We start from the raw sequence: 23860 nt of genomic DNA on the forward strand, positions 1-23860 counted from the left end.
CACTAAGCTGAAAAACAATTTTTTACTAAAAAAAAAAAAATGCCGATCCACGGGAAAACAAGATTTTCCTGCGGCCACAGGAACCCAAAAGTGCAAAGGATCGGGCACCGATGCACATTCCTAGAACCCAGTGCCTTCTTTTGTGTTTTTCAGACTGACTCAGATCTGGTTACTACCATCTCACTTGTCCAGCAACTAAATTGGGAAACCCTGCATATCACGAGGCCCAGGTGATGTAAGATGCAGATGCCCAGTGGTTAACTGAGGACCCAGACACGTCTGATATAAGGGTCTGGAAGACCAGTTGTGGCTGGTTCCAGGACAGCAGTTATCTAAGCATTTCCCTTTACGTGTTTGTTGTTGTTCAGCATTGCTACTTGTGGGGCTCCATATACTGTATATCTTCAAGTGGTATCCATATTTGGTATGCCACAATCTACAATTTGGTGTTTTCCTTGTGTGTACCATTTCGCCTAATTTTATCTTCATGGCAGGAGCTGACAGCTCATCTCTCCTGCGTGCACTCTGTGGTATTCTTTTGTTCATGAGCATTGGGTGTAGTTCTCATTGCTGGCAAAGAACAGACAAATACTTTTCCTATGTTCAGCAAGTGCCATTTCTCTTGTAGCTAGGTGGACTTGTTTGGCTTATTTACCCTTGCTACTATGTTGAATTTGAGTTTATTATGGCCATCCCTGCAGAGAGATTCATGTACCAGAAAACCAGAATCGAAGAAAAAGATGGTCCTTAAACAGCAGAGAGACATTTCAATAGCAGAATCAATTCCGTATAAATTTAAGGGGAAATGTTTACAATAGTTTAACCAGCTTCACAGTAAAACTGGTAAAGATGGTTAAATCACTACATTTTACATCTGGAGATAAAACGCCTGACATTTAGGTTTGTAACAAGAAAACCCCAGATGAAACTAAGAATGAATTGAGGATTATATTGACTTTGGAAGGGACTAATGAGGTACAAAATAGAGGTTTAGTTATGCATTTTTAGTATAAGGGAGTAGAATATCATTATTTGCATATACAGAATGAAGATCACTACCGGACCACCAAACAGCCAAATAAGAAAAAATGTTGGCTATATAGTTCTGTCAAGGTTCATTTACAATAATTTCTTGGTAGTGAGGACTTACAAAAATAACACACCAAATCCTGGCGAACTTGGACTTTCTTCCTACACTATTAGAAATGAATAAATGCATCTAAATTATTATAATAAGGATTCATCTCACAGCTTCTGTAGTATAAATGCACATCTGGTCTCTGTTTGTAATGAAATCAAGTGAAAGCACCACTGTGCATTAATAATAAAAGTGTTCAGCATATTGCAACCAAATAACTCCTGCTAATTTTGAGTCTGAGAGGTTTCAGTGTTGCATTTTAATGCATTTTTTTAACAGTGATAAATGTTTTGTAGCACTCATCATTTATCAAATGCCTTAATGTAAAAAGTTGCTAAAGTATTTTGTACTGTTTCTTGTAGATAACCTAAGAATTAATGTGACAGAATGAAGTTAGGCTACTCTGGGTATATTCTACAGAAGTTTGTTTCATTTTGAATATGAAAGAAATTTTGATTGATTGATCTGAAGATTTGGGGAGCTGCAGTACAATTCAGAATACAAGTTCACAAGAAACTTGCATTATCTTCTTCCACATTCTCCTCTATTTGCAAGGTAGAATCATATATAAATTCAGCATTGCCTAGCAAATCTACACTAATGATAAATAACGGTTTCAACCAGTGAATCTTGATAGGGATAATGCTGTCTAAAATCTGACTGGATTCAGACTGTGAAGGGTGGTGTGGGTGTCAGCCCTGTGTGCTGCAGTACAGGTCGCACAGCGTCATAGGCAAACCTACAAGGCTTATGCCGGCAGCTGGCAAACGTGCCTTATAGCGGGATAGACTGGATCTTCACCTATATCAGCCGCCTTTCCCCACAGGTTGAGCCCTTGGGTTCTGGTGGCCGGCAGGCCATAGGCAGGTTCCTGGGGCAGTGGCTAGAGCAAGAGTCCAATGGTATGCTGGGGTCAGAAACAGGTCAAGATCAGGGCAGCTGGCAGACAAAGGAGGTCAGGTCCAGGCAAGAAATCAGGTCAAAAATTCAGACCAAGGGTGGACAAGGACACATGGAAGACATTGCATGAGACAGGCAATAGAAGGCAAGGCTAGACAAGGAATGTTGGATGAGACAAGGCTGGTGAGACACGGCTACATGAGGCAAGGCTGGATGAAGAATCAGGACTGCACAACACAGGAACTAAGACCTCAAAGGCAACATGCATTGCTAAGGCAGGAGTCCCATTGCAGAGGCGAGGTAGTACTGTGAGGCCCTTGCTTAACTAGGTTGGTCAGCCTGACATCTTCAAAGGGTGCCGCTCAGTGTTTCCAGCTGTGGTGTCCTATAAGCACGTGTCTAAGGGATGGAGGTGGGAGTGGCAGCTCGTGGCATCTTGGGCTGTGCTGGGCAGTATTCAGTACAGGAGGCTCTGCACTGTCCGCGGGTCAGGTCTGACCACATTGGGGGTGAATGAGGTGGCTTGCAGGGTCATCCCAAGAGCCACCAAATGTAACATAATCCCCTCCTCTAAAGCCCCTCCACCATCTTCTGGGCTTGGGTTTCTTGGGGAATCTCAGGTGGAACTCATGTACTAGCTGGGGGGCTTGGAGGCTGGCTCCCAAGAATCCTCCTTGGGTCCATAGATTTTCCATGAGATTATATACTGTAATTGATTTCAGACCCACCAAGAATCCAAGATGTTCTGGATTTTAGATTGTGGTGACTTCTGTGACTTGGAGAGGCAGTTGGCCCAGTCAAAAGAGAATTGCAGGTTTTACAAGAGATATGTGGAAGACATCATGGATGCACAGAGATAGAGATAATTTGAGTATGTAGGCTACTGGACCAAGTTGTCATTCAATGGGGATTGGTCTCACAAATCACGGAGCAAATTTCAATGAGGACATTTTCAACCACTGATTTTTAGTGCTGAGTCAAACCATACTTCCCAGGTGAAATTGAGGGGTAGATTATGTTTTTTGTCTCTTGTTTTTTTAAACTGCTCTGCTGCTTGCTCTAGGAGGTGGTGTGTCTTTTGTCAAAGTTATTGGAGTTTATGACCCATCAGGTTAGCTGCCCGGCAAGTGACTGCAATAGGAACAGGTCTTGGTGTACGGGGATGACGTCCATACACTATATAAAAGGGTGATGAGCCAGTGCAAATATTTATGTGGCTATTATGGCAGAATTTAACCCATGGGAGAAGAGAGGCCCAGTTATCCTGCCGTTGGTACATAGTCTCATAGAAAAGCCCTAAGACTCTGATTTTCCTGCTTGGTTTGTCCATTGCTCTAGGGTTGGTAAGCTGTAGTGAAATCCAACCTAATTCCTGCAGAAGCCTTTCCAGATGCAGGCTATGAACTGTACTTCCCAGTATGAGAGAATGTGAAGAGGGAGTCTGTGCAGTCAAAAGATATGCTGGACAAAGAGTTTAGCCAATTCTGTTGCTGGCAGGAGGCCCAGAAGGGATGCCATCTTAGAAAATCTATCCAGTACCTCAAATATAGTGGTGGTGTTGCCAGAAAGAGGAAGATCAGTGATGAAGTCAATGGCCATGGTGGTCCAGGGTTCCTTAGAGGCTTGAAGCAGCTGTAACAACCCCCAAGTTCGAGCTCACACACTTTTATTCATGGCACTCATGGGATAGGACTCTACATAATGCCTTACTTCGGTCTTCATCTGGGGCCACCAATAGTGTCAGGAGATTAATTCTAAGGTTCAATTGATACCTGGGTGACCTGCTAGGTGGGAGTCATGAGTCCACTGAAGAATCTTTTGGCGTAGACACTGGGGAACCATGGTTTTCACAGGAAGGACTATGAATGTGGCAGCAATTACAATCTTTCTCATGGAGACCCCTGAGAGCCCTCAGTATCAAAGGAACATGAGAGGGCATGGGCTCGTCAGTTCTTCTCCATGGGCAGATTTGCAACTTGAAGTCATTTGAAGTCAAACCACAACCAATGGGCTTGCCAGGGTTTCAGCCTCTGCGCCTGTGCTAGGTGTTTCTAGGTTTTTGAGATCCATATAAATGATTACTGGGTGCTTAGCTCCTTCCAACAGCTGTTACCATTCCTCTAAGGCTAGCATGACCACTAGCAGGTCATGATCACCAGCTCTATAGTTCTTCTCTGCCAGAGAGAATTTTTGTGAGAAATAGGAGCAAGTTACGAGAGTACCATTATGGTTATGCTGCAGGAGGATAGCACCTACTCTGAGAATAGATAGATCTACCTTCAGGATGAATGGCTTGGATGGGTCTGGGTGATGTAGACTCTTATCAAGGATGAACTCCTCTTTGAGAACACAAAAGCTTGGATAGCATTTGTGGTCAAGGTTTTAGTGTCTGCACACTAGGGCTGTGAGTGGAGTCGCCAAGAAGGAGTAATCATGAATAAATTGCCTATAGTAATTTACAAACCACAGGAAGCACTGCAGCACCTTGAGGCCCATGGGCCGGGGCCATTCCAGTATGGCCTTTAATTTATCTGGGTTCATCTGTAGGCCTTGGCAGAAGAAAATATATCTCAAGAAGGGAAGCTCTTCCTGTTCAAATTACACTTAAATAACTTGGCATAGAGGTGGTGCTCACAGAGTCTGTGGAGAACTTGTTTCATATGATGTTGATGCTCCAGTAAAGACTTAGAGAAAAATAGGATATCATTCACATAAACTACCACATGGGAGCAGAGGTCCTGGAAGATCTCATTGACCAGAAATTTGAAGACTGCAGGGGCGTTACATAACCTGAAGGGCATCACTAGGTATTCCCACAATGTCCATCATGGGTATTGAAGGCAGTCTTCTCAGATCCTGATCTGGTTGTATGCCCCCCGAAGGTCCAGCTTGGTAAATAGCTGCTCCCTCCGAAGGTGATCAAAGAACTCAGAGAACAAGGGAAGAGGATACAATTCTTCTTGGTAATGGAGTTTAGACCATGATAGTCAATACAGGGAAGTAACAACCCATCCTTTCTTCCCTACAAAAAAGAATCCAGCCCCAGCAGGTGATGAGGAGTGGAAAATGACGCCTTTGTCCAAATTCTCTTTAATATAGTTGGTCATAGTCTATGTTTCAGGGGAAGAGAGTGGGTATACTCTGCCTTTGGGCAGAACCTTGCTAGGGATCAGGTCAGTGGCACAGTCAATACAGTGATGGGGAAGCAGAACCTCCATTTGCTGTTTGCTGAACACATGTACAAACTTTGTATATTGTGGCGGTAGAGCCAAAAGCTCTAAGGTAATGGTCCGAGCCAAGGGAATCACAAGTAAAATTTTGGCAAGGCATCACTCATGAAAACTAGAGATCCATTTAGCAATCTGTAATGTGGACCACTTGATGTGCAAATGATATAGCATGAAATATGGTAGGCCCATGATGACTGCTTTGGGTAACACAAAGACTAATTTGCTCGCCATGCAGAATCCCTGTGTACATGTGAGGGGTATAGTGACATAGTTGGACATAATTGGATGGCACAACTCAGCGTTTCCAGCTGAGGGATCGATATAATGTGATGGAGAAGGTACAGAGAAGGGCAACCAAAATGATAAAAAGGATGGAACAGCTCCCCTATGAGGAAAGGCTGAAGAGATTAAAGCTGTTCAGTTTGGAGAAGAGACAGCTGAGGGGGCATATGATAGAGGTCTTGAACGAGTAGATGTGAATCAGTTATTTACACTTTTGAATAATAAAAGGACTAGGGGGCATTCCATGAAGTTAGCAAGTAGCACATTTAAGACTAATCGGAGAAAATTCTTTTTCACTCAATGCACAATTAAACTCTGGAATTTGTTGCCAGAGGATGTGGTTAGTGCAGTTAGTATAGCTGGGTTTAAAAAAGGTTTGGATAAGGTCTTGGAAGAGAAGTCCATTAACTGCTATTAATCAAGCTGACTTAGGGAATGGCCTCTGCTATTACTGGCATCAGTAGCATAGGATCTTCTTAGTGTTTGGGTATTTGCCAGGTTCTTGTGGCCTGGTTTGACCTCTGTTAGAAACATGACGCTGGGCTTGATGGAGCCTTGGTCTGACCCAGCATGGCAATTTCTTATGTCTTTTGTTCACACAAGCCTGTTTATTATGGAATAGTCTTACTATGACCACATTAGCACAGCACTATAAGAGTTACATTGGCTCCTCCTTTAAAATTCTTTGTTAACTTTTAATGACCTCACAGGTGATATTTGTTTATATTTTAAAACTTTCTTGTTTCTGTATATCCCAGTAAAAACTAGTCCAGTAATGTGGCTTTGTAAATCAATCATGAGGAAACTAAGATTAGCTAAATCCTGAAATAATATTTTTTCTTGAATTAGTTGTTAGGTTCACCAATAAATCTTGGTTTGACTATTTGTTACTTATCAATTAGTTTTATTATTTTTCTGAGGAATTTTAATGATCTTATTTCATTGGATTCTATCTTGATCTGTTTTTATATTCTTGTAAGTGTGAAACCTTAATTTGGTCTAGGCCATTTGACTATATGATTGTAAGATAATTGCATATGTTGGATGATAATTGCAGATTTGTAAACCGTTATGATGGCTCTACCGAATAACGGTATATAAAACCCTACAAATAAATAAATAAATAAATGTAAGCAGGTGCCAGAACTTCCCTTTGCTAGTGCATCATTGGCCTCAGTCGTAATTGATGTCAGAAAAGAGTAAGGATGTATAAAGAAATTTGATATTACCCAGTGGGAGGTTTTATGAATTTAACAAAACTCCTGTGCCCTTGTGTTTAAGGGTTCTTCTTTGCTGGTTACTCTCTCAAGAAAGAGTTGCTGATTGAGGGTCATTTCTCCAAGGAAATAGGCCTACCATTCCTCCTCTTCTCCTGGGAAGGTGGTCAGAGCCAAAGATCATGGTGCCCAGGAATTCTGGATTAGAGAGGTCTTTCCTTTGGGTCCCAGAGTGATTCCTGAAGATTTTGAAGTTTCCTGAAGATTCTTGTCAGAGGGATTTCCTCAAAGGTTGGAAAGACGATTGGCCTTTGTGAGAGTTCGAAAGGGACTTAAAGGAAGGTCCTGAATGTTGCTGATTGAAAAATAGGCTCATCTGTTTTGAATTTTGGAAGAAATAGAATTAAAATCAAATAGAAAGAGGGAATACAGAGAAGCAGGTAGCAGAGGAAGTGCCAAGAAGGAGGTGGTGCCTGACCAGGAGAGTTTTTCCCACCAAGTTATAGAGATATTGCTACAGTTTTTGGACTGAAACTTTTTTTTTTTTGTGATAATGGACTTTATTTTTCGGTACTGAACGATTCACTAAACCATAGTGTACTGCTGTGGATTTTATTTATTTTTTTAACAACAGCTACCATGTGTAGTGTGTTTTTCTTTTGTATTGGATTAGTTACAGAGGAGCTCCAGGTTTAAAAAAAAACAAAACAAATAAACAAAACCTTAAGGGCCTTGATAGACTGACTTTTTTCCTCCTATGCATGAAGAATGCAGAAGCAATGGGTCCAGTGATGGCCCTTGACAAGCCCCTTCATGTCAGGAGAAACTGGGGCAAGGGATACAACTGATTTGTTTTAGTCTAAATGTTTAATTTGATGATGTTACACCCAAACCACTGATGGGTTTTGTTCTGTTTTTTGTTTGTTTGTTTTTTTAACTGTCTCTCCTTTCTCTACTGACAGCATAAATAAGATTATAAATGTTTTAAAATAAATGTAAAGGGATCACAATTCTGCCCCTTTATTAGCAGATCTTTCCCTTAACCTTAATGACCACAGTGGTTTCAACAGGACCTGGTGTGCCAATAAATTAATTAGTTATGAAGTCAGAGTAAGTAGGTGTATGGGGAGGGGGAGGGGATTGGAGTCGAAATAAAGGTTCTGCACCCATGTGATGCAGGGGAGTTTCTGGAGAATCAACCTTGGCCAACCAAGGGCTAGAGGAGTCTGGAGAATAGGATTCCAGGAGTTGGAGTCCAGTTGTATCTATCTCTTTGCAGAGTGGTAGCAGCAGTCCTAACCCTTTCATAGGAAAGAACGTAAGAACATAAGGTTCCAAGAGTGAGGAGAAACAGAAATATTTCCTGCCTGGGAAAAGTGGTGTGTGCAGACCAGAATTGGTCTTAGGAGGAGAGGTGAAGGAGGATACCTCACCCTTGCCCAAGAATATTTTTAGTGGTTTGTGCCTGAGAAGACTTTTGTCTTTAGTGGTGGATTCTTAGAGGTCGGAGACTACCCACAATAAGAGATGTCCTGTGGGGATCCTGTCTGACACTGGAGTTCAGAAGTTGGTGAAAGGAAAGAAACATATAGAAACAGAGAAATGATGGCAGAAGAAGACAAAATTGTCCATCCTGTCTGCCCAGCAAGCTTTCACACTTTTTTTTTTCATACTTTTCTGTTACTCTTGTCCCTTTAAATAATTTTTTTGGTTCTATTTCCCTTCCACCCCCACCATCGTAGATAGCAGTGCTGGAGCTGCATCTGAGTGAAATATCCAGCTAATTGATTTGGGGTAGTAACCGCTGTAATAAGCCATCTTCTCCCACGCTTGTTTACCCAGCCTGTGAATTCAGTCTTTGTTGGTTGTTTGAATATAAATCCTCCTTTCATTCCCCCCTGCCGTTGAAACAGTGGGCTGCGCTGGATATGTATTCTAAGTGAAGTATCAGGCTTGATTTGGGGTAGTAACCGCCGTAACAAGCAAGCTTCACCCATGCTTATTTGTTTTACCCAGACTATGTAATTCTCTCCTTGTTGGTATATGTCTGAATATAAAACACCTTTTCTTCATTCCCCCTGCTGTTGAAGCAGAGAGCTATGCTGGATATGCATTGAAAGAAGACAGCTATTTTTCTAAACAGGGTCTGGGGAAAGGCCTAGTTGAGGAGGGGCGCTTATCCCAGGGAACAGACTTGTCCAAGGGAGAGTAGATAGTGCTGAAAGAGACTGAGAATATTTTGTACTTTGTATTGTCCAACCTCAGCACTAGTAAAAGATCTATTATTTTTTGAACAACAATTTTGGAGTCTGAGTTCTGTTTCTGATGTTGCCTGAACTGATGCGTGGAGGAGCCCCTGTAAGATGAAAACTTAAGAGCCTTGAAAAAGCAATCTTTACCCCCTTTGCGGGAACCTCCAACAGGTCACAGGTCTGCTCTGGCCCGTGAGCCTCCTAGTGAGCCCTGTGGGAAAGGGGGCTACATAAATACCATTAATATGGCATAGTTTCACTGGGACTATAACTTTTTAGTAAGGGTAAAATCCTAGCAAACCAGCATCATTTACAACTAATCACTAGTGAAAATGAAATGGTTACAAGCGGGAAGGTAGAGGAAAAATTAGAATCCCATCACCACTACTGAGTTCTGATGCTTGGCACCCCTTCTGCTTTTCAGTATGTACTGCTGCGGAGGCCAGACAATTAAGGCTCCACCGGAGAGCAAGAGAGCACAAAGAGCTTAACTCTGATAATGTCTGCAACCTCAGTTTTGAGAATTAGCTTTCTCATGTCAACATGAGAGACTGACACAAGGCAAGGTGTGGGTATATATGGGAAAGTAGCTAATATGTTTGAAATGAAAACTTCTGGTTTCTGGTAATCGGCTAACACTACTGTCTCTACATGATTTAACGAATGCTTGAGCCGATACTGGTAAAAATATTTTGTTTAAAAATGCAAAAAAAAAAAAAAAAAGTTGACAATCAATCTATGGAAAATTAAATTATGTGGAACTGATTAGTGCATAATATTTTATTTGTAATTATTAAAGTGACATATAAACTAAAGGATTGGTTAAGACCAGAGTATGCTACTAAGGTTGGTTACAGGGAAGACTTATTTTTGAAAATGTAATGCATGTGAAAACACTAAAACTGTTGTAGAATATTTCCATAATTGAAAACAAATCCCAAGTAATTAATTGTAAATTGAAGGCGTAGTCGAAAACTATTATTGCCTGTTGAAAATTTGCATTGATGGGCTACTGCTTACCTTTTGCCCTATGTGATTGATCCATAGAGAAGAACAGTTACTGAGATCAGGCCCTTGAGGATCCCATATTCCATCAGGTGCTATACACAAGTAGGTTGCGACACCTGCAAAAAATAACAGAGAAATAAATCTATCTTGTAAAAGGAGAGCAAACAAACATTTTATTTTTAATAATTACATACCTTATAATTACATTTTAAAATTATATTTTGAAAGCTAAGAAGTAAATCTTAGCGCCACTACCACCATACACCCCCCCCTCTAGAAAAAAACAAAACATGACATTGGTACACAGTTGATATTGTTTGAATGAATGAATGAATAAAATCCTCTGTTTCTGGGAAAAACCCCCCCCCACATATAGAGGTATGGCCCGATGACTATGTAGCAATGTTGTCAACTGCCAAGTGGAGGACTAGTTTGATTCACTAGCACAGTTACTCAGGCAAGTCAAGGATGGGAATGCTGATGAAACTGAGTTCACCGTCCCTTAGAACAGTGATTCTCAACCCTGTCCTGGGGACCCCCCCAGCCAGTCGGGTTTTCAGGTTATCCACAATGAATATGCATGAGAGAAAATTTGCATACACTGCCTCCATAACATGCACATTTTCTCTCATGCATATTCATTGTGGATATCCTGAAAACCCGACTGGCTGGGGGGGGGGGTCCCCAGGACAGGGTTGAGAACCACTGCCTTAGAAGAAGCAAAGAGCCAGGCACTGCAAAACAGCAGTCCCTAAGGGTCTGACCCAGGTGCACACATATTGGGTTCTGAATAACCCTATGACAAGAATAATTGTTTTAATTACTGGGCTAAATGGGAGGAAGCAAGGTTTTAAACCAGTGGAAAAACACTGGGGTAGATCTTAAAAGCCCTGCGTGCGTAAATCCTCCTGGATTTACGCGCGCAGGGCACTCGTGCACCGGCGTGCCTATTTTGCATAGGCCACCGGCACGCACAAAGCCCCGGGATGCACGTAAGTCCCGGGGCTTCGTAAAAGGGGCGGGAGAGGGCATGTCCGGGGCGTGTCGGCCGGCCGGGGGTGTGTCCAGGGGCGTGTCTGGGGTCAGGGGGCGGTCCGAGGCGTGACCAGGGGCATGGCGATGGTTCGGGGGCGGGCCGGGAGGGCGGTCCCGAGTCCCCCGGCACTGTGGTCTGTGCCGGGGGATGCCGGGGCAGCGCGCACAAGTTACGCCTGCCTCAAGCAGGCGTAATTTGTACAGCAAAGGTAGGGGGGATTTAGCTAGGGCTAGGGTGTGGGGGGTTAGATAGGGGAAGGGAGGGGAAGGTGGAGGGACACGGAAGGAAAGTTCCCTCTGAAGCTGCTCCAATTTCGGAGCGGTCTCAGAGGGAACGGAGGCAGGCTGCGCGGCTCGGCGCACGCAGGCTGCCGATTTTGTGCAGCCTTGCGCGCGCCGACCCCGGATTTTATAAGATACGTGCGGCTACGCGTGTATCTTATAAAATCCGGAGTACTTTTGTTTGCGCCGGTTGCGCGAACAAAAGTACGCGAGTGCGTACTTTTTAAAGATCTACCTCACTGTGCAGTTGCCTGAGAGCATTTGAATGCATACCCAGTGATAAATTTCAGTAGAAAACAAACATTTCTCCATCTCTTTCCTAAGCTTCCACATGGGTGTCAGTCCTGTAAAGCCCATCATATATATCTCATTTACCAGACCATCATCTGTTTATCCTGCTTTGCTGGGATGTGTGGAAAGAACAAAGAATTTGGGAAGAAATAAATTGAAATAAATTTTAAAAAGTCTTTCTAAAACAATTTTGGGACTTGGTGAATTTCTGTATTCATGAAATATATATAGCACATGCATAAAATTATAGGTTGCATACTCCCACATAGAGCTGTCTAAATTGAATACAGTGCCTCAGTATTTATTAGCATGAGATAAGACAAACATGTAGGGCCTGTTTATTCAGACTTTTTCACAAACCGGCATAATTCACCAAACACAACAATTTAAACACATCCTTAAGAGAAATAAAAATTCAGGAATGGCAAAAGTACCTGGTGCCAGGGGAACACTAAACAAGGTTTAGTTCCTGTAATGATGATGTACCGGTCAGCATCGCTCTGCTGATTATTGCATTATACTGTTCACCAAACACAATGACTAGTACCCAGCAATGGAAACTATTGTATATAAATAACCACTACCATGGAAAAGTCCATACAAGACTTACGGTCAGCTATCATTTAACTGATGTCACCCTGTTACATATTAGAGTATTATAAATTATTTACAAAAAAAAAAAAAATACTGCTACTGTCAAATAAATCACATCATCAACTTCTACGGATGAACACTAATTAACTTTGTAGGTCATTCCAATTGGGCTTACCTACTGTCCCCACGGGACATGGCTGTTTTGCCATCTGTCCTTGCCGGGTCTTGAACCATGTGATTTCCCGTGCTTCGGCAGCCTCACAGCTCTCAGCTCCAACAGCTGGGGGAAGGGAAGAAGCTGGAGGTGTGCGAGTGGTGATCTCATCTGGCATGTCCATCTCTGGATATGGCATAGTAGTGCTCTTGTTTTTTCTGCCCAATACTGAAGTTGTAGTGGTTCTCCCTGTGCTAGTGGTGGTGATTCGGAGGGTGGTACTGGTAGTAGTACTGCCCATGATGTAGACAAATGGTCCTGATGTGGGCATTTCTAAAATTTAAGGATAAGAGAAGTGTTTATGGTGGATTTATCTATTTTGTAATAGATCTTATCTGAGGAAGCAGTCTATGTAGTTTTAAAAACACATATATCATAAATCCTTGATAAATGTTATGTTGGTTTAGTTAAAGGAATAGCAAAATGCAAAAATCTATTTTCCAATCAACATTTGTATTAAGAGCTAAATCTTTTCCAGTGACTTTTGGTTTTATATTGAATTCCTGATGATCTTTTGAATATTTCCATTAACAGAACATCATAACTTCTGAATGCATATTAGAATACAGTAAAGGCTTAATACATATTTATGAAATGAAATGAAAAATGAACAAATTTAACAACTAAGTTTTCTCAGTCACAGAATGTTTAAAAAATGTTTTACAAACTGGGCTGCTTAATATGTGAAAAATCTATAGATTTAAATGCAATTCTATATAAAACCTAAAGGATATTGACCAATTCTTTATATTTCATATTTTCTTGAAGGAGGAGAAAATTACAGAATATTTTCATAAAGGCAGCTTTTAGGATCAGCTGAATATACATGGTTTAAATAAATAAATAAATAAAATATATATGAACTTAATTCATTAAAATGTATTTTTAAAAATAACCTCTGTGTACAATTAAATATTTGAAAATGCATACAAGTATCAATATGCTTCAGCAATTACATATTTTATGAGGTCATTATTTTCTAATCCTAAAATCCCCTTGAAACAAAAGGATTAACAATGTTCAGTAGGGATGTGCAGAGCAAAATTTTATGTTCATATTTTTTATGTCCGAAAGGGGGTCCCACTTGCGGCCAATATGGACATAAAAAAAATCCAATGAGTTGGGTATATGTACATATGTGCAAAAAAAAAATGTAAACCCCCTCACCCTCCTTAATCCCCCCCCAGACTTACCACAACTCCCTGGTGATCGAGCGAGGAGTGAGGACGTCATTTCTGCAATCCTTGGCGAGAAGCATGTGACGTCGGGGGCACGTCGAGTGACGCGGCGTCACGTGATTCCCGGCTCGTTCGCGCCGGACGGCTCGTTCGGCCCAAAAAGAACTTTTGGCCAGCTTGGGGGGACCCCCTCAAGCTGGCCAAAAAGCTGGTCAGGAGGCCCCCCCAAGCTGGCCAAAAAGAACTTTTGGCCAGCTTGGGGGGGTCAGGAGGCCCCCCCAAGCTGGCCAAAAGTTCTTTTTGGGCCGAACGAGCCATCCGGCGCGAACGAGCCGGGAATCACGTGACGCCGGCGTCACTCGACGTGCCGCCGACGTCACATGCTTCTCGCCAAGGATTGCAGAAATGGCGTCCTCACTCCTCACTCCATCACCAGGGAGTTGTGGTAAGTCGGGGGGGGGGGATTAAGGAGGGTGAGGGGGTTTATATTTTTATTTTGGCTCAACAATCGCGATTTCCCACATATCGAACATATCTATGTTCGATATGTGGGAAATCCGATCGTTTATGTCGAATCAATTTTTTAAGTAAAAAAAAAATATGAGTTGCGTTTTACTAATGCGGTCAATCCGAATGCACACCCCTAATGTTCAGTTCATTTCCGCATCACCAATGAATCAGTCCACAGTAGCTAAAATGTCACAAATAGCATCTCTCGCATGCATGAAACAAACAGATCCAATTCATGATTATCTTCAGGGGCAGCAGAATGCTTTTACATCTGGGGAGGGGCAAGCCAACCAAGTTCCACCCCTCCCTCTCTGTTCTCCTGCCCCATCCCATTTCACTGTCCCCCTCTATCACCCCTCCTCTCTCTTCTCCTTTCCCACCCCTCCCACTCTCTCTTGCCTTGTCCCTCCTCCCTCTCTCTACCCACTTAGGATCCCCTTCCCCATTCAACAGCAACAGGAGGAGGAGAATGGTGGTTCCTCAGCCACATCCTTCTCCTCCTCTGCCGTCTGGCCCGACTGAAACATGCAGCTGTAGAGCATCCCATGCAAGTCAAAGAGTTTGAGCCTGGAGCTGCAGAGGTAAAAGTTGCAGCTGATGCATCATAACTTTTCTGCAGTGATTTTGCAGGAAGGGTCAGAATTTGGTGGGACCATGGCACCGTTGGCCCACCTTATTCCAACCTATGTGGTAAACCTGACACGATAACTATTGTCAGAATGCCTATCAATTTCTGGTAACTGCTATGTTTCATAAATAATGCAACAATAAATTATTGAATAAGAAAATCTACTTATGCATGTTTCATTGTGCATATCCTGAAAACGAGACTGGGTAGGGAGGACTCCAGGTCCAGCTTGAAAAAACACTGATCTAGCAAATAACAATATAAAATCTAATTCAAGGGCAGGGAAAGGAGGGTTACTGGATTTGCCAGGTCTGGAAGTAATTTACATGTTGATAAATCTTTACTTCTAATTGGTGATCAATCAGTGATTTCTATAGATTAAAATCAACTGATGTAGGTAAGTAATCTAACTGCCTGAAAGGTGGAGGCACTAGTAGACTCTGGAAGTGGTCAGACTCCAGTATGCTCAGTTGTGAAAGCCCCTCCTCTCCCCCCAGGCCTGGGTGATGGCATCCTGATCTGACAGCATCCTGCTAAGAGTTAAGATTGAAATGGAGCCCTGCTGGACTGAGGCAGTATGCAAACTGTGGTGTGGCCTGTCTTGGTGAACACCTGGAATTGAAACAATTGGCATTGGTCATAATGAAGTATGTACACGGGGACATAAAAATTACCGATGGGATGAGATACAGATCAACGTTGATGGGTGCTAGCATTCTTTGATGGCTGGGGTTGCCCCAAGTTTATCAGGGGTTTAGTCTTGTCCCCCTCCACCTGTAGTAAAGGAAAAGAACTAACAAGGCCTCCCAGAAAGTGGCAACCCAGGCCAAGGGAGAGGGTATATAAGGGGGACCATTTTATCATTCTGGTAAATTATCTGATTCAAATGGCAGTAGATATAGACCATACAGTCCATCCTCCATATCTCCTGCTCAGTTTTATAGTCCCTTCCTCTTCCTCAGAAATCCTCTGTGCTTGTCCCATGTTTTCTTGAATTTTGATACTGACCTCATCTTCACCACGCTTCACAGAGAGGCTTGTTCCATGCATCCACTACCCTTTATATAAATAAATATTTCCTTTAATTACATGTGAGCTTTCCCCCATTCACCCTCATTCTATGACCTCTCATTCTAGAACTTCCTTATTTTAAAAGAGGCCTGTGCATTCATTTGTTGAAGGTATTTCAATTTCTCTATCGTATCTCCCCTTTCCTCCAGGTTATACACACTTAGATCATTAAGGCCTAGATTTATCAAAATGCGGTAAGTATCGCATGTGATAGCAAAAGGGGTGTGGTTTATGCAAATTACCTAGTTGAAGAGCTAAGTTAATGCAAATTGCAATAACATTATCAGACTTTGTGACAGGTGCCAGACCTGTTGTATTTCCTGCATACAACCACTGGGGGGGGAAGAGAGAGAGAGAGAGAGAGAGAGAGAGAGAGAGAGAGAGACTGGCCATAATGTCATCTCCCTAGATAGGTATTTGTATTCCTATGGTAGGCCCACCTAGTAAGTCGAGGTGAGGTTTAGGTATTAGTGTAGGGGATTAGGGGCCACGTTGACATTCAAAGTGAGACATACGGACAGAACAGTGCTCTCTTGTAATGATTTGATGTCCTTCGGAGTGAGGAAACTCACCCAAAAATGAGATTTGTACAATGTTCTCTCCACCTAGCTTGATGTTACCCAGGTAGAGAGTCCATCAAGCTAGGTGGAGAGAACATTGCACAAATCTCATCTTTGGGTGAGTTTCCTCACTCTGAAGGTCATCAAATATTCACAAGAGACCACTGTTCTGTTTGTATGTCTCACGTTCAATGTCAAAGTGGCCCCTAACCCCCTACACTAATACCTAAACCTCACCTCGAGTTACTAGGTGTGCCTACCATAGGGATACAAATACCTATCTAGGGAGATAACATTATGGCCAGTCTCTCCCTCTCCCCCCAGGAGCTTCAATTCACCTAAAGTAGGCCTTGCAAGAGACAATCCAAAAGACAATAAAACCAACCTTACCACCCAGTGACAGCAGCTATCACACAGCCTAACACAATTCAAAAAGGTGTAGTTAAAAATCAGCATTAAATCTATTGAATAGCTCTTTGCAGACAGGCAAACCCAGCCAACCCCTAACTCCTCCCATTTTCCAAATTTGCATCGCACCATACGATATGGTGCTATCGCATGCATTAAACACATTTTTGCATGCGGTAAGCCCTTAATGCATGCGAAAATGCCTTAGCGCATTTTGATAAATGACCCCCTATGTCTGTTCCCATATGACTTATAATGAAGACCACTGACCATTTCACTAGTTGCCCTATGTATCTGAAGATGCAGTATTTTAAATAAGGTCTCACTAGGGACTTATACAGAGGCAATATTGCTTCCTTTTTTCTGCTGTAGATTCCTTTCCCTAGGCACTTAAGCGTTCTTCTCGCTTTTATCATCACAAAATAGATCTATTTGCCCACCTTAAGCTCCTGCTCTTATCTTGTGAAATGAAGAACTTCACCCCTTTTACTGTTTTGTTCTCTTGGGCTCTTGCAACCCAAATGCATGACTCTTCATTTTCCCACATTAAATGTTAGCTGCTGGACTCTAGACTATTACTCAAGCTTCACTATATCACGTCTTATGTTTCCTACATCTTCTAGGCTATCTACCTTGTTTCAGATTGTGGTATCATCTACAGAAAGGCAAACCTATACTAAGAGTCCCTCCATTATATTGCTTACAAATATGTTAAACATAACTGAACTAATCTGTGCAGCATGTGACTGGCAAACCCCTTTCCTTGGAATGAACTCCATTTAGTACTGCCCTTTGTTGCTTCCCAACAACCCAGATCAAATCAATTTAGGAACCTGCTCATGCAAGATGAGGATAGAGCAGCGAGGACAAGAAGAGAGGTCTCAAAAGGCAGCTCTAAGAGTAATGATGTACAGGACCCAAAGATGAAAGGGGGATGCTTCCTCCCCACAGGTCTCTTCCTGAAATGTATTAATTTATTTAGATATGCTCTTTGCTTTCCAGGGGGATCCCCAAGGCAACTCAGGTGAATATTAAATAAGTGGAATTTTTCAGATTGTCAGCATTGCTGTGAAGTCTGAGGGACTTTTTTTTACCCAATGTGTTTTTGCACCAGTTTTCAAATAAAACCTATGCAACACTCTTTTTGAAAGTTGCTCCAGGGAACATTTTTAGAGCAAATCTGCATGCACAGTTTTGTAAAAAACAAACAAACAAAAAAAAAACTGTTTGCATTGTTTTCTCTCCAGACCTAACTCTACTTTGCACCTCCACTATAATGTAGCTAAACGTGCAAAGGCTGAGGGAGCTAGGTATGTACTTTTGCCAATATATAGGGTGGCACTTTTCAGACTGCCAATTTTCAAGGGTAACATTTTTTTTTTTTTCCCCTGCGGAAATCCTTTTGCAAATTGCTCTCCTAACATCAATATGAAACGAACCAACGGCAAAGTTAAAACAATAAACAAACAGGAAACAAGGGAAACACAAGACAGAAATGAACAGAAATATAAACAATTTCAACAACACAAGTAAAGAGAAAAAAAGATATAAAAGGATGATTACTGCTGAAAACATAATATAATGCAAAAAACTAGATAGAAGCAGTCAAAACTAAAAATTAGGTAACTACAGAATATCCCAAGGGAAAATCAAATAATAAAACCAATGCAACAGCAGAGATTAAAAGCTAGTTAAATGAAAAAAAAAATTCTAACAGCTTGCAAAACCTCAGATACTCATCCACAACTTTATCTTTTGAAAGAACATTCCTTCCAACTACCATGTAATTTGGCAGATGTTAGAGAAGTCATATCCTCACCCCCTCACGGGAGCCAAGCTCAACAGCTTCGAATCAATCTCCCCCAAGGAGATTGAATCCCTCCTAAAAAGACAGAAACCATCTAGCCACCCAGCAGACAATATCCTGTCAAAACTCTTATTTCTCATCCCAAACACGATTTCTGGACCTCTGACAAGCATTATAAACTGCCTTCTAACTCAAGGGATTTACCCAGACAGTCTAAAAACCGCTTCCCTCAAACCCCTCCTTAAGAAACACAATTTAGACCCCAATGAATTAGTCAATTTCCGCCCCATCTCTAATCTCCACTTCTTAGCCAAACTAACGGAGAAATTGGTAAACACCCAGCTTTCAGAGTATCTAGAAGATCACAATATCTTATACCCTTCTCAATATGGCTTCCACAAATCACGCAACATGGAAACCCTCCTCATCTCACTTACAGACCATATTATCATGGGATTAGACAAAGGCCACTCCTTTATACTAGTCCTGCTAGACATTTCGGCGGCATTTGACACCGTCAACCACTCCATCCTCCTGGATTGCCTAACAGACATTGGTATCTCCGGATCAGCCCACAGCTGGTTCAAGTCCTTCCTCTGCAATAGAACCTTTAAAGTCAAAATTAATAATAAAGAATCACCCTTGACAAAGTCCCCACTTGGTGTACCACAAGGATCCTTCTTATCTCCGACCCTTTTCAACATCTACCTCCTCCCCCTCTGCCAATTGCTAACTGATCTTAACCTTATCCACTACCTTTACGCAGACGACGTACAGATTCTGATCCCTATAACAGAATCTATCTCAAAAGCTCTCACCCACTGGAATAACTGCCTACTATCTATCACCAGCCTTCTCAACAGCTTAAACCTGGTACTCAATGCCTCGAAGACAGAGCTCCTCCTCATATCTTCAAACCAAGATAACGTCCCTCCACCGCCCCCCGATAACACCCATCTCACCCATACGCATGTAAGAGACCTCGGGGTAATTCTCGACAATCGACTAAACCTAAAGAAAATGGTCAACACCACAACCAAAGACTGCTTCTACAGACTCCAGGTTCTAAAACGACTCAAACCACTCCTATTTTTCTACGACTTCAGGACAGTTCTCCAAATCCTTGTTGTTTGCCAAAATTGACTACTGCAGCGCCCTCCTCATAGGCCTCCCCAAATCTACCACCAAGCCACTGCAGATGATACAGAATGCCGCAGTGAGATTGCTGACCAACACTAACCGTGGAGAAGACATCTCACCCATCCTCAGAAACCTACATTGGTTACCAGTTAAGTTCAGAATCCTGCACAAATCAATCACCTTAATACACAAATCCATCCACAACCAACTTCAACTCAACCTCGAAATCCCCTTCAAACTCCATTCCTCCAACAAACCAACTAGAGAAATTCACAAAGGCACCTTGCAATTTCCCCCAACTAAAGCCACTCGCCTCACTTCGACCAAAGACCGAGCTTTCTCGACAGCAGGCCCACCCATCTATCTAGAATAACATCCCCTCAGACCTCAGATTGGAACCCTGCCTCTTAACATTTAGGAAAAAACTCAAGACGTGGCTGTTCCGCCAAGCCTTCTCAGATCCCCCAGATACACACTAGTTTGTCCTTATTCTCTGCCCGAACGATGGACTCTGGTACTTCTAAGCACATGATGATTTATCCTGTTTTTCTCTATTGTATTATATTTATAATTACTGCCGGCTTTTAACCTCTCTTTCCAGCTGATTAAGCTTCCAGGTTCATACCCCTTGTTTGAATGTAACTTCGCCTCTTCCACTTCATTTGCTTATCTTATTCTAGTTGTCACTCCAGTTTTTTTTACCCTGTTCGATGTAAACCGATCCGATATGGTTTTGCTATGAAGGTCGGTATAAAAAAAAGTGTTAAATAAATAAATAAATATAGAAGTGTGCTCCTTGACTCAACCTAAGCAATCTTGATAGAATTTAAAAAGAGGAGGTCTTGCAGATAGGGCTCAATTTTACAAGTCTCTGACCACATGAATCACGATCAAAAGATGGGCACAGGGCTGAAACAGGAACACAAGAAAAAGGACTGGATGCCAAGTAAGAGCACTAGAGCAAGGAATGAGGCACTGGAAAGAGGACTGCAAAGCTGGATGTGGAGCAGGAAGAAGGCCAAGTGAACAGATATTCTAGAAGACATATCCCAGGACATTTTGTACCAGCAAAGGTGTATTTCTCTTACGCTCCTTATATTCTTTCACTAATGAGGCTTTCCAATGGCATGTCTAACTCCATGGCAACTGGAGGGTAAATATCCCCTGGCTCATCTGCTGCTTCCTATCTTCTACACCAGATACCCTCAAATGCCCCGTGATCGCAAACCCAGTCAGAAGAGGAGAGGCACAATTCAGAGTATGCATGGGGGTCAGACTTTTCTGGGCAAAAATCAGGAGTAGGGCTTGGCCTAGAGTCTGGATCTGGAGGGGGCCCTGCTTGAAAAGCTGAAGTATCCAGAAATAGAGTCACTGGAGAAGCCAGTGTAGGAGTTGCTTGAAAAGTGAAGTACCTAGGAACTACATCATCAGAGCAGTAGGTGCAGGGGGCACTTTAAAAGCTGAAGTCGCCAGAAACGCTGGGTCAGGAGTACTAAAAAAGCGAGAGTCACTGGAGAAGCTGGAGAAGGGGTCATTACTACACTAAACACCCAAACCTTCCTGCAACAGCTAATCAGGTGAGACTGTGGGTTGAGCTTCAGAAACCTGCTGGAGACAGAGATATACTGACAGGCTGTGGGTGGCACTCCGGTATATATACAGAGCCTGACAAGTTTGTCTCTGTCGCCACCTGCTGGTGCGGAGGCAAAACCCAGGAGTCTGGACTGATCCGGTACGTACAGGGAAAATGAATTCACTAGAGGAACTGGTATAGCCTGAAATGGACTCACTGGAGGAGTAAAAGTCACTTGAAAAGCTGGTAGAGCCTGAAAAGTAGTTGGAAGCACCTGGAAGTAGCTCACATTATCTAGAGCAAAGTCACTGAGATGACTTGAGCCAGAGGGGCTGATTTTCAGAAGCATTTACACATTTAAAAATGGGTTTTACATGTGCAAATGCACTTTGCTACAGTATATGCTTTTGAATTGTCCATAAGATTTACCCACGTAAATGCACTTTAAATGGTAAATGGCTTTTGAAAATTGCTACAACAGTTACATTTACACATGTAAATCCTTTTGAAAAGTACCCTCAATGTCCCCAATGCAGAAACTGGAGACACTGAGACAATTGCAACCAGAGTCTCCGGAACAAGAGATGAGGCTACAAAGACTACCAGATCCAGATTTACCAAGAATGGGGGCATTGGAGCTACTAAAACCACAATTTCTGATGCCAGAGCTGACTTAAAGCTGGCACAGAATCTCATCTGACAATCCTAATGGCAGGGGCAAATTTCTTTAGGAGAGCCAAATGTTTATCCCGAAGGATGCCTTCTATGACTTTCATAGGATATGCTTTGTTCAGAGCAGCCAGAAACTTAACTGCTGAAACAGCCAGAGGCAGATTCACTGGTGGAGATGGAGCTGTAAAGATAGCTGAAGATGGATTAACTGGTGCAGGAGCTGTAGTTGTAAAAACAGCTGTGACTGGATTCACCTGAAGCTGGAGCTAAATTTACTGAGGCAGCTGGAGTTGCTAGTGGAGGAAGGTACTGGACTAGACATTTTCCCAGTACAAGTCTAGCATGATGCCTCCAACTGGCCAAGATTGGGCTTTCGTGCTCCAAGAAGGGATAGCCCATTATAATCCTTCTCTTCTAAGGAAGCTTCATATGAGGCCAACTTTGATCTGAGGATACCTTAGGAACCAGCAGTGGCAATGATTACTGATGCCCTACAACCACCCTTTGGATGCCAACAAACTTTTCCATGAAGGACATAAGGTCTCCCTGGATTTCAACAGTGAACCTGTAGGGAAACACAGTTTATAGCTTTAGCTTTATTCTGAGCTTCCTACAGGGTCTTCCTTAATTGGGTCAGTATAATGGCATCCACAGCAATAGCTTGAAAAAATTCTCTTGAGCCTATATTAGATTTTTGGACAGGTATAAGCTGACAGAATACATCTTATTGCTAATGTTACACTCTGAAAAAAGCATACCTGAAGAAGCTTAGATGTACCATCTCACCTACAAGGAGTGACACATACTCAACATCAACAACTGTGTTGACATTGGCAGAGTTTTTGGACCTCTGCTGACTTTCAAGCCGATACAGTACCGACATGTAAAAAAAGGTGCGGCAGAGCCGGGCGCCCGCGCGTTTGACGTGCGCACATTTTAGTTCTCAAGCCGCTCGATTCAGTATTCAAATTAGATGCAAATCCAAGCTGTGGCAAAGGAGCGTCAAAAGTACACCTATGAAGCGGTAGGCGTTCGCAATCCATTTTACTGTATAGAGCGGTATACAGCGCCTATACAGTATCCAGGGTGCGCTGGCCCCATTCCTGTCATTTCAAATGTCATTTCAAATGTCATTCCAGCAGGTAAGTGGATGGTTCTTTTCTACAGACCCCGTATGGACTCCGGGGCTGCTGCCCTGAGCATCCGGATGTCCTTGATCGGAGGCCACCTCCAACCTTCCATGTCCGGGCACTTAAAGACGTGCAAGGACGTCCGGTCGTCTGTGAAGGTAGGGGCCTCAGAGCATGGATGCCCGGAAAGAGACGGGAACACTGCCTTCCAAACATCCATGGCCGCTGCCTTGAGCGCCCGGCCGGACGTCCAAGATCGGGGCTTCCGTTCATGGACACTCCTGCCTCTTTCCGGGCATCCATGATCGGAGGCCCCACTGCTTTCCAACGTCCATGGCTGCTGCCTTGGGCACCCGGCTGGACATCCAAGGTCGGGGCTTCTGTTCACGGACGTTCCTGCCTCTTTCTGGGCGTCCATGATCGGAGGCCCCGCTGCCTTTCTGGATGTCTGAAAGCTTTACATGTGCACCTCTTCTGTTGGGGTGATTTTCCCTTTTTATCCCATGTGCTCCACTTCTGTTTGGTTGATTTTGCCTTTGTATTCCATCTGAACACCACACTAACGCCAGGGTCGGCGGTAAATATAGAGGTTAAAGACGTGGTAAATAAGCTGGTTAAAAAAGCGATAATTTGGGCACGCGTTACTGTATCAGGGGGAATAGCTAATCCGATCATTAACATATCATATATATGCGGCGGGCGGAAATGGATACGCTTCTTTTTCGGCAATCGCTAAGGAC

The 23860-nt window shown here is 42.8% G+C and overlaps 1 protein-coding gene across 1 annotated transcript in view; it reads right to left on the minus strand.

The window, feature by feature from the left end:
• The window catches only part of ADGRL3 (adhesion G protein-coupled receptor L3), a 2126115-nt gene that overhangs the window by 475935 nt on the left and 1626320 nt on the right, over window positions 1–23860 (minus strand). The window contains exons 9-10 of the mRNA XM_029600930.1: window positions 12405–12716; window positions 10040–10143 (exon numbers count right to left, since the gene is read on the minus strand). Of these exons, the coding sequence (XP_029456790.1) occupies window positions 10040–10143; window positions 12405–12716 (416 nt within the window). The remainder of the gene's footprint in view (window positions 1–10039; window positions 10144–12404; window positions 12717–23860) is intronic.

This window comes from Rhinatrema bivittatum, chromosome 1 (assembly GCF_901001135.1).
Source record: "Rhinatrema bivittatum chromosome 1, aRhiBiv1.1, whole genome shotgun sequence".
In the NCBI taxonomy this organism is placed as follows: Eukaryota; Metazoa; Chordata; class Amphibia; order Gymnophiona; family Rhinatrematidae; genus Rhinatrema; species Rhinatrema bivittatum.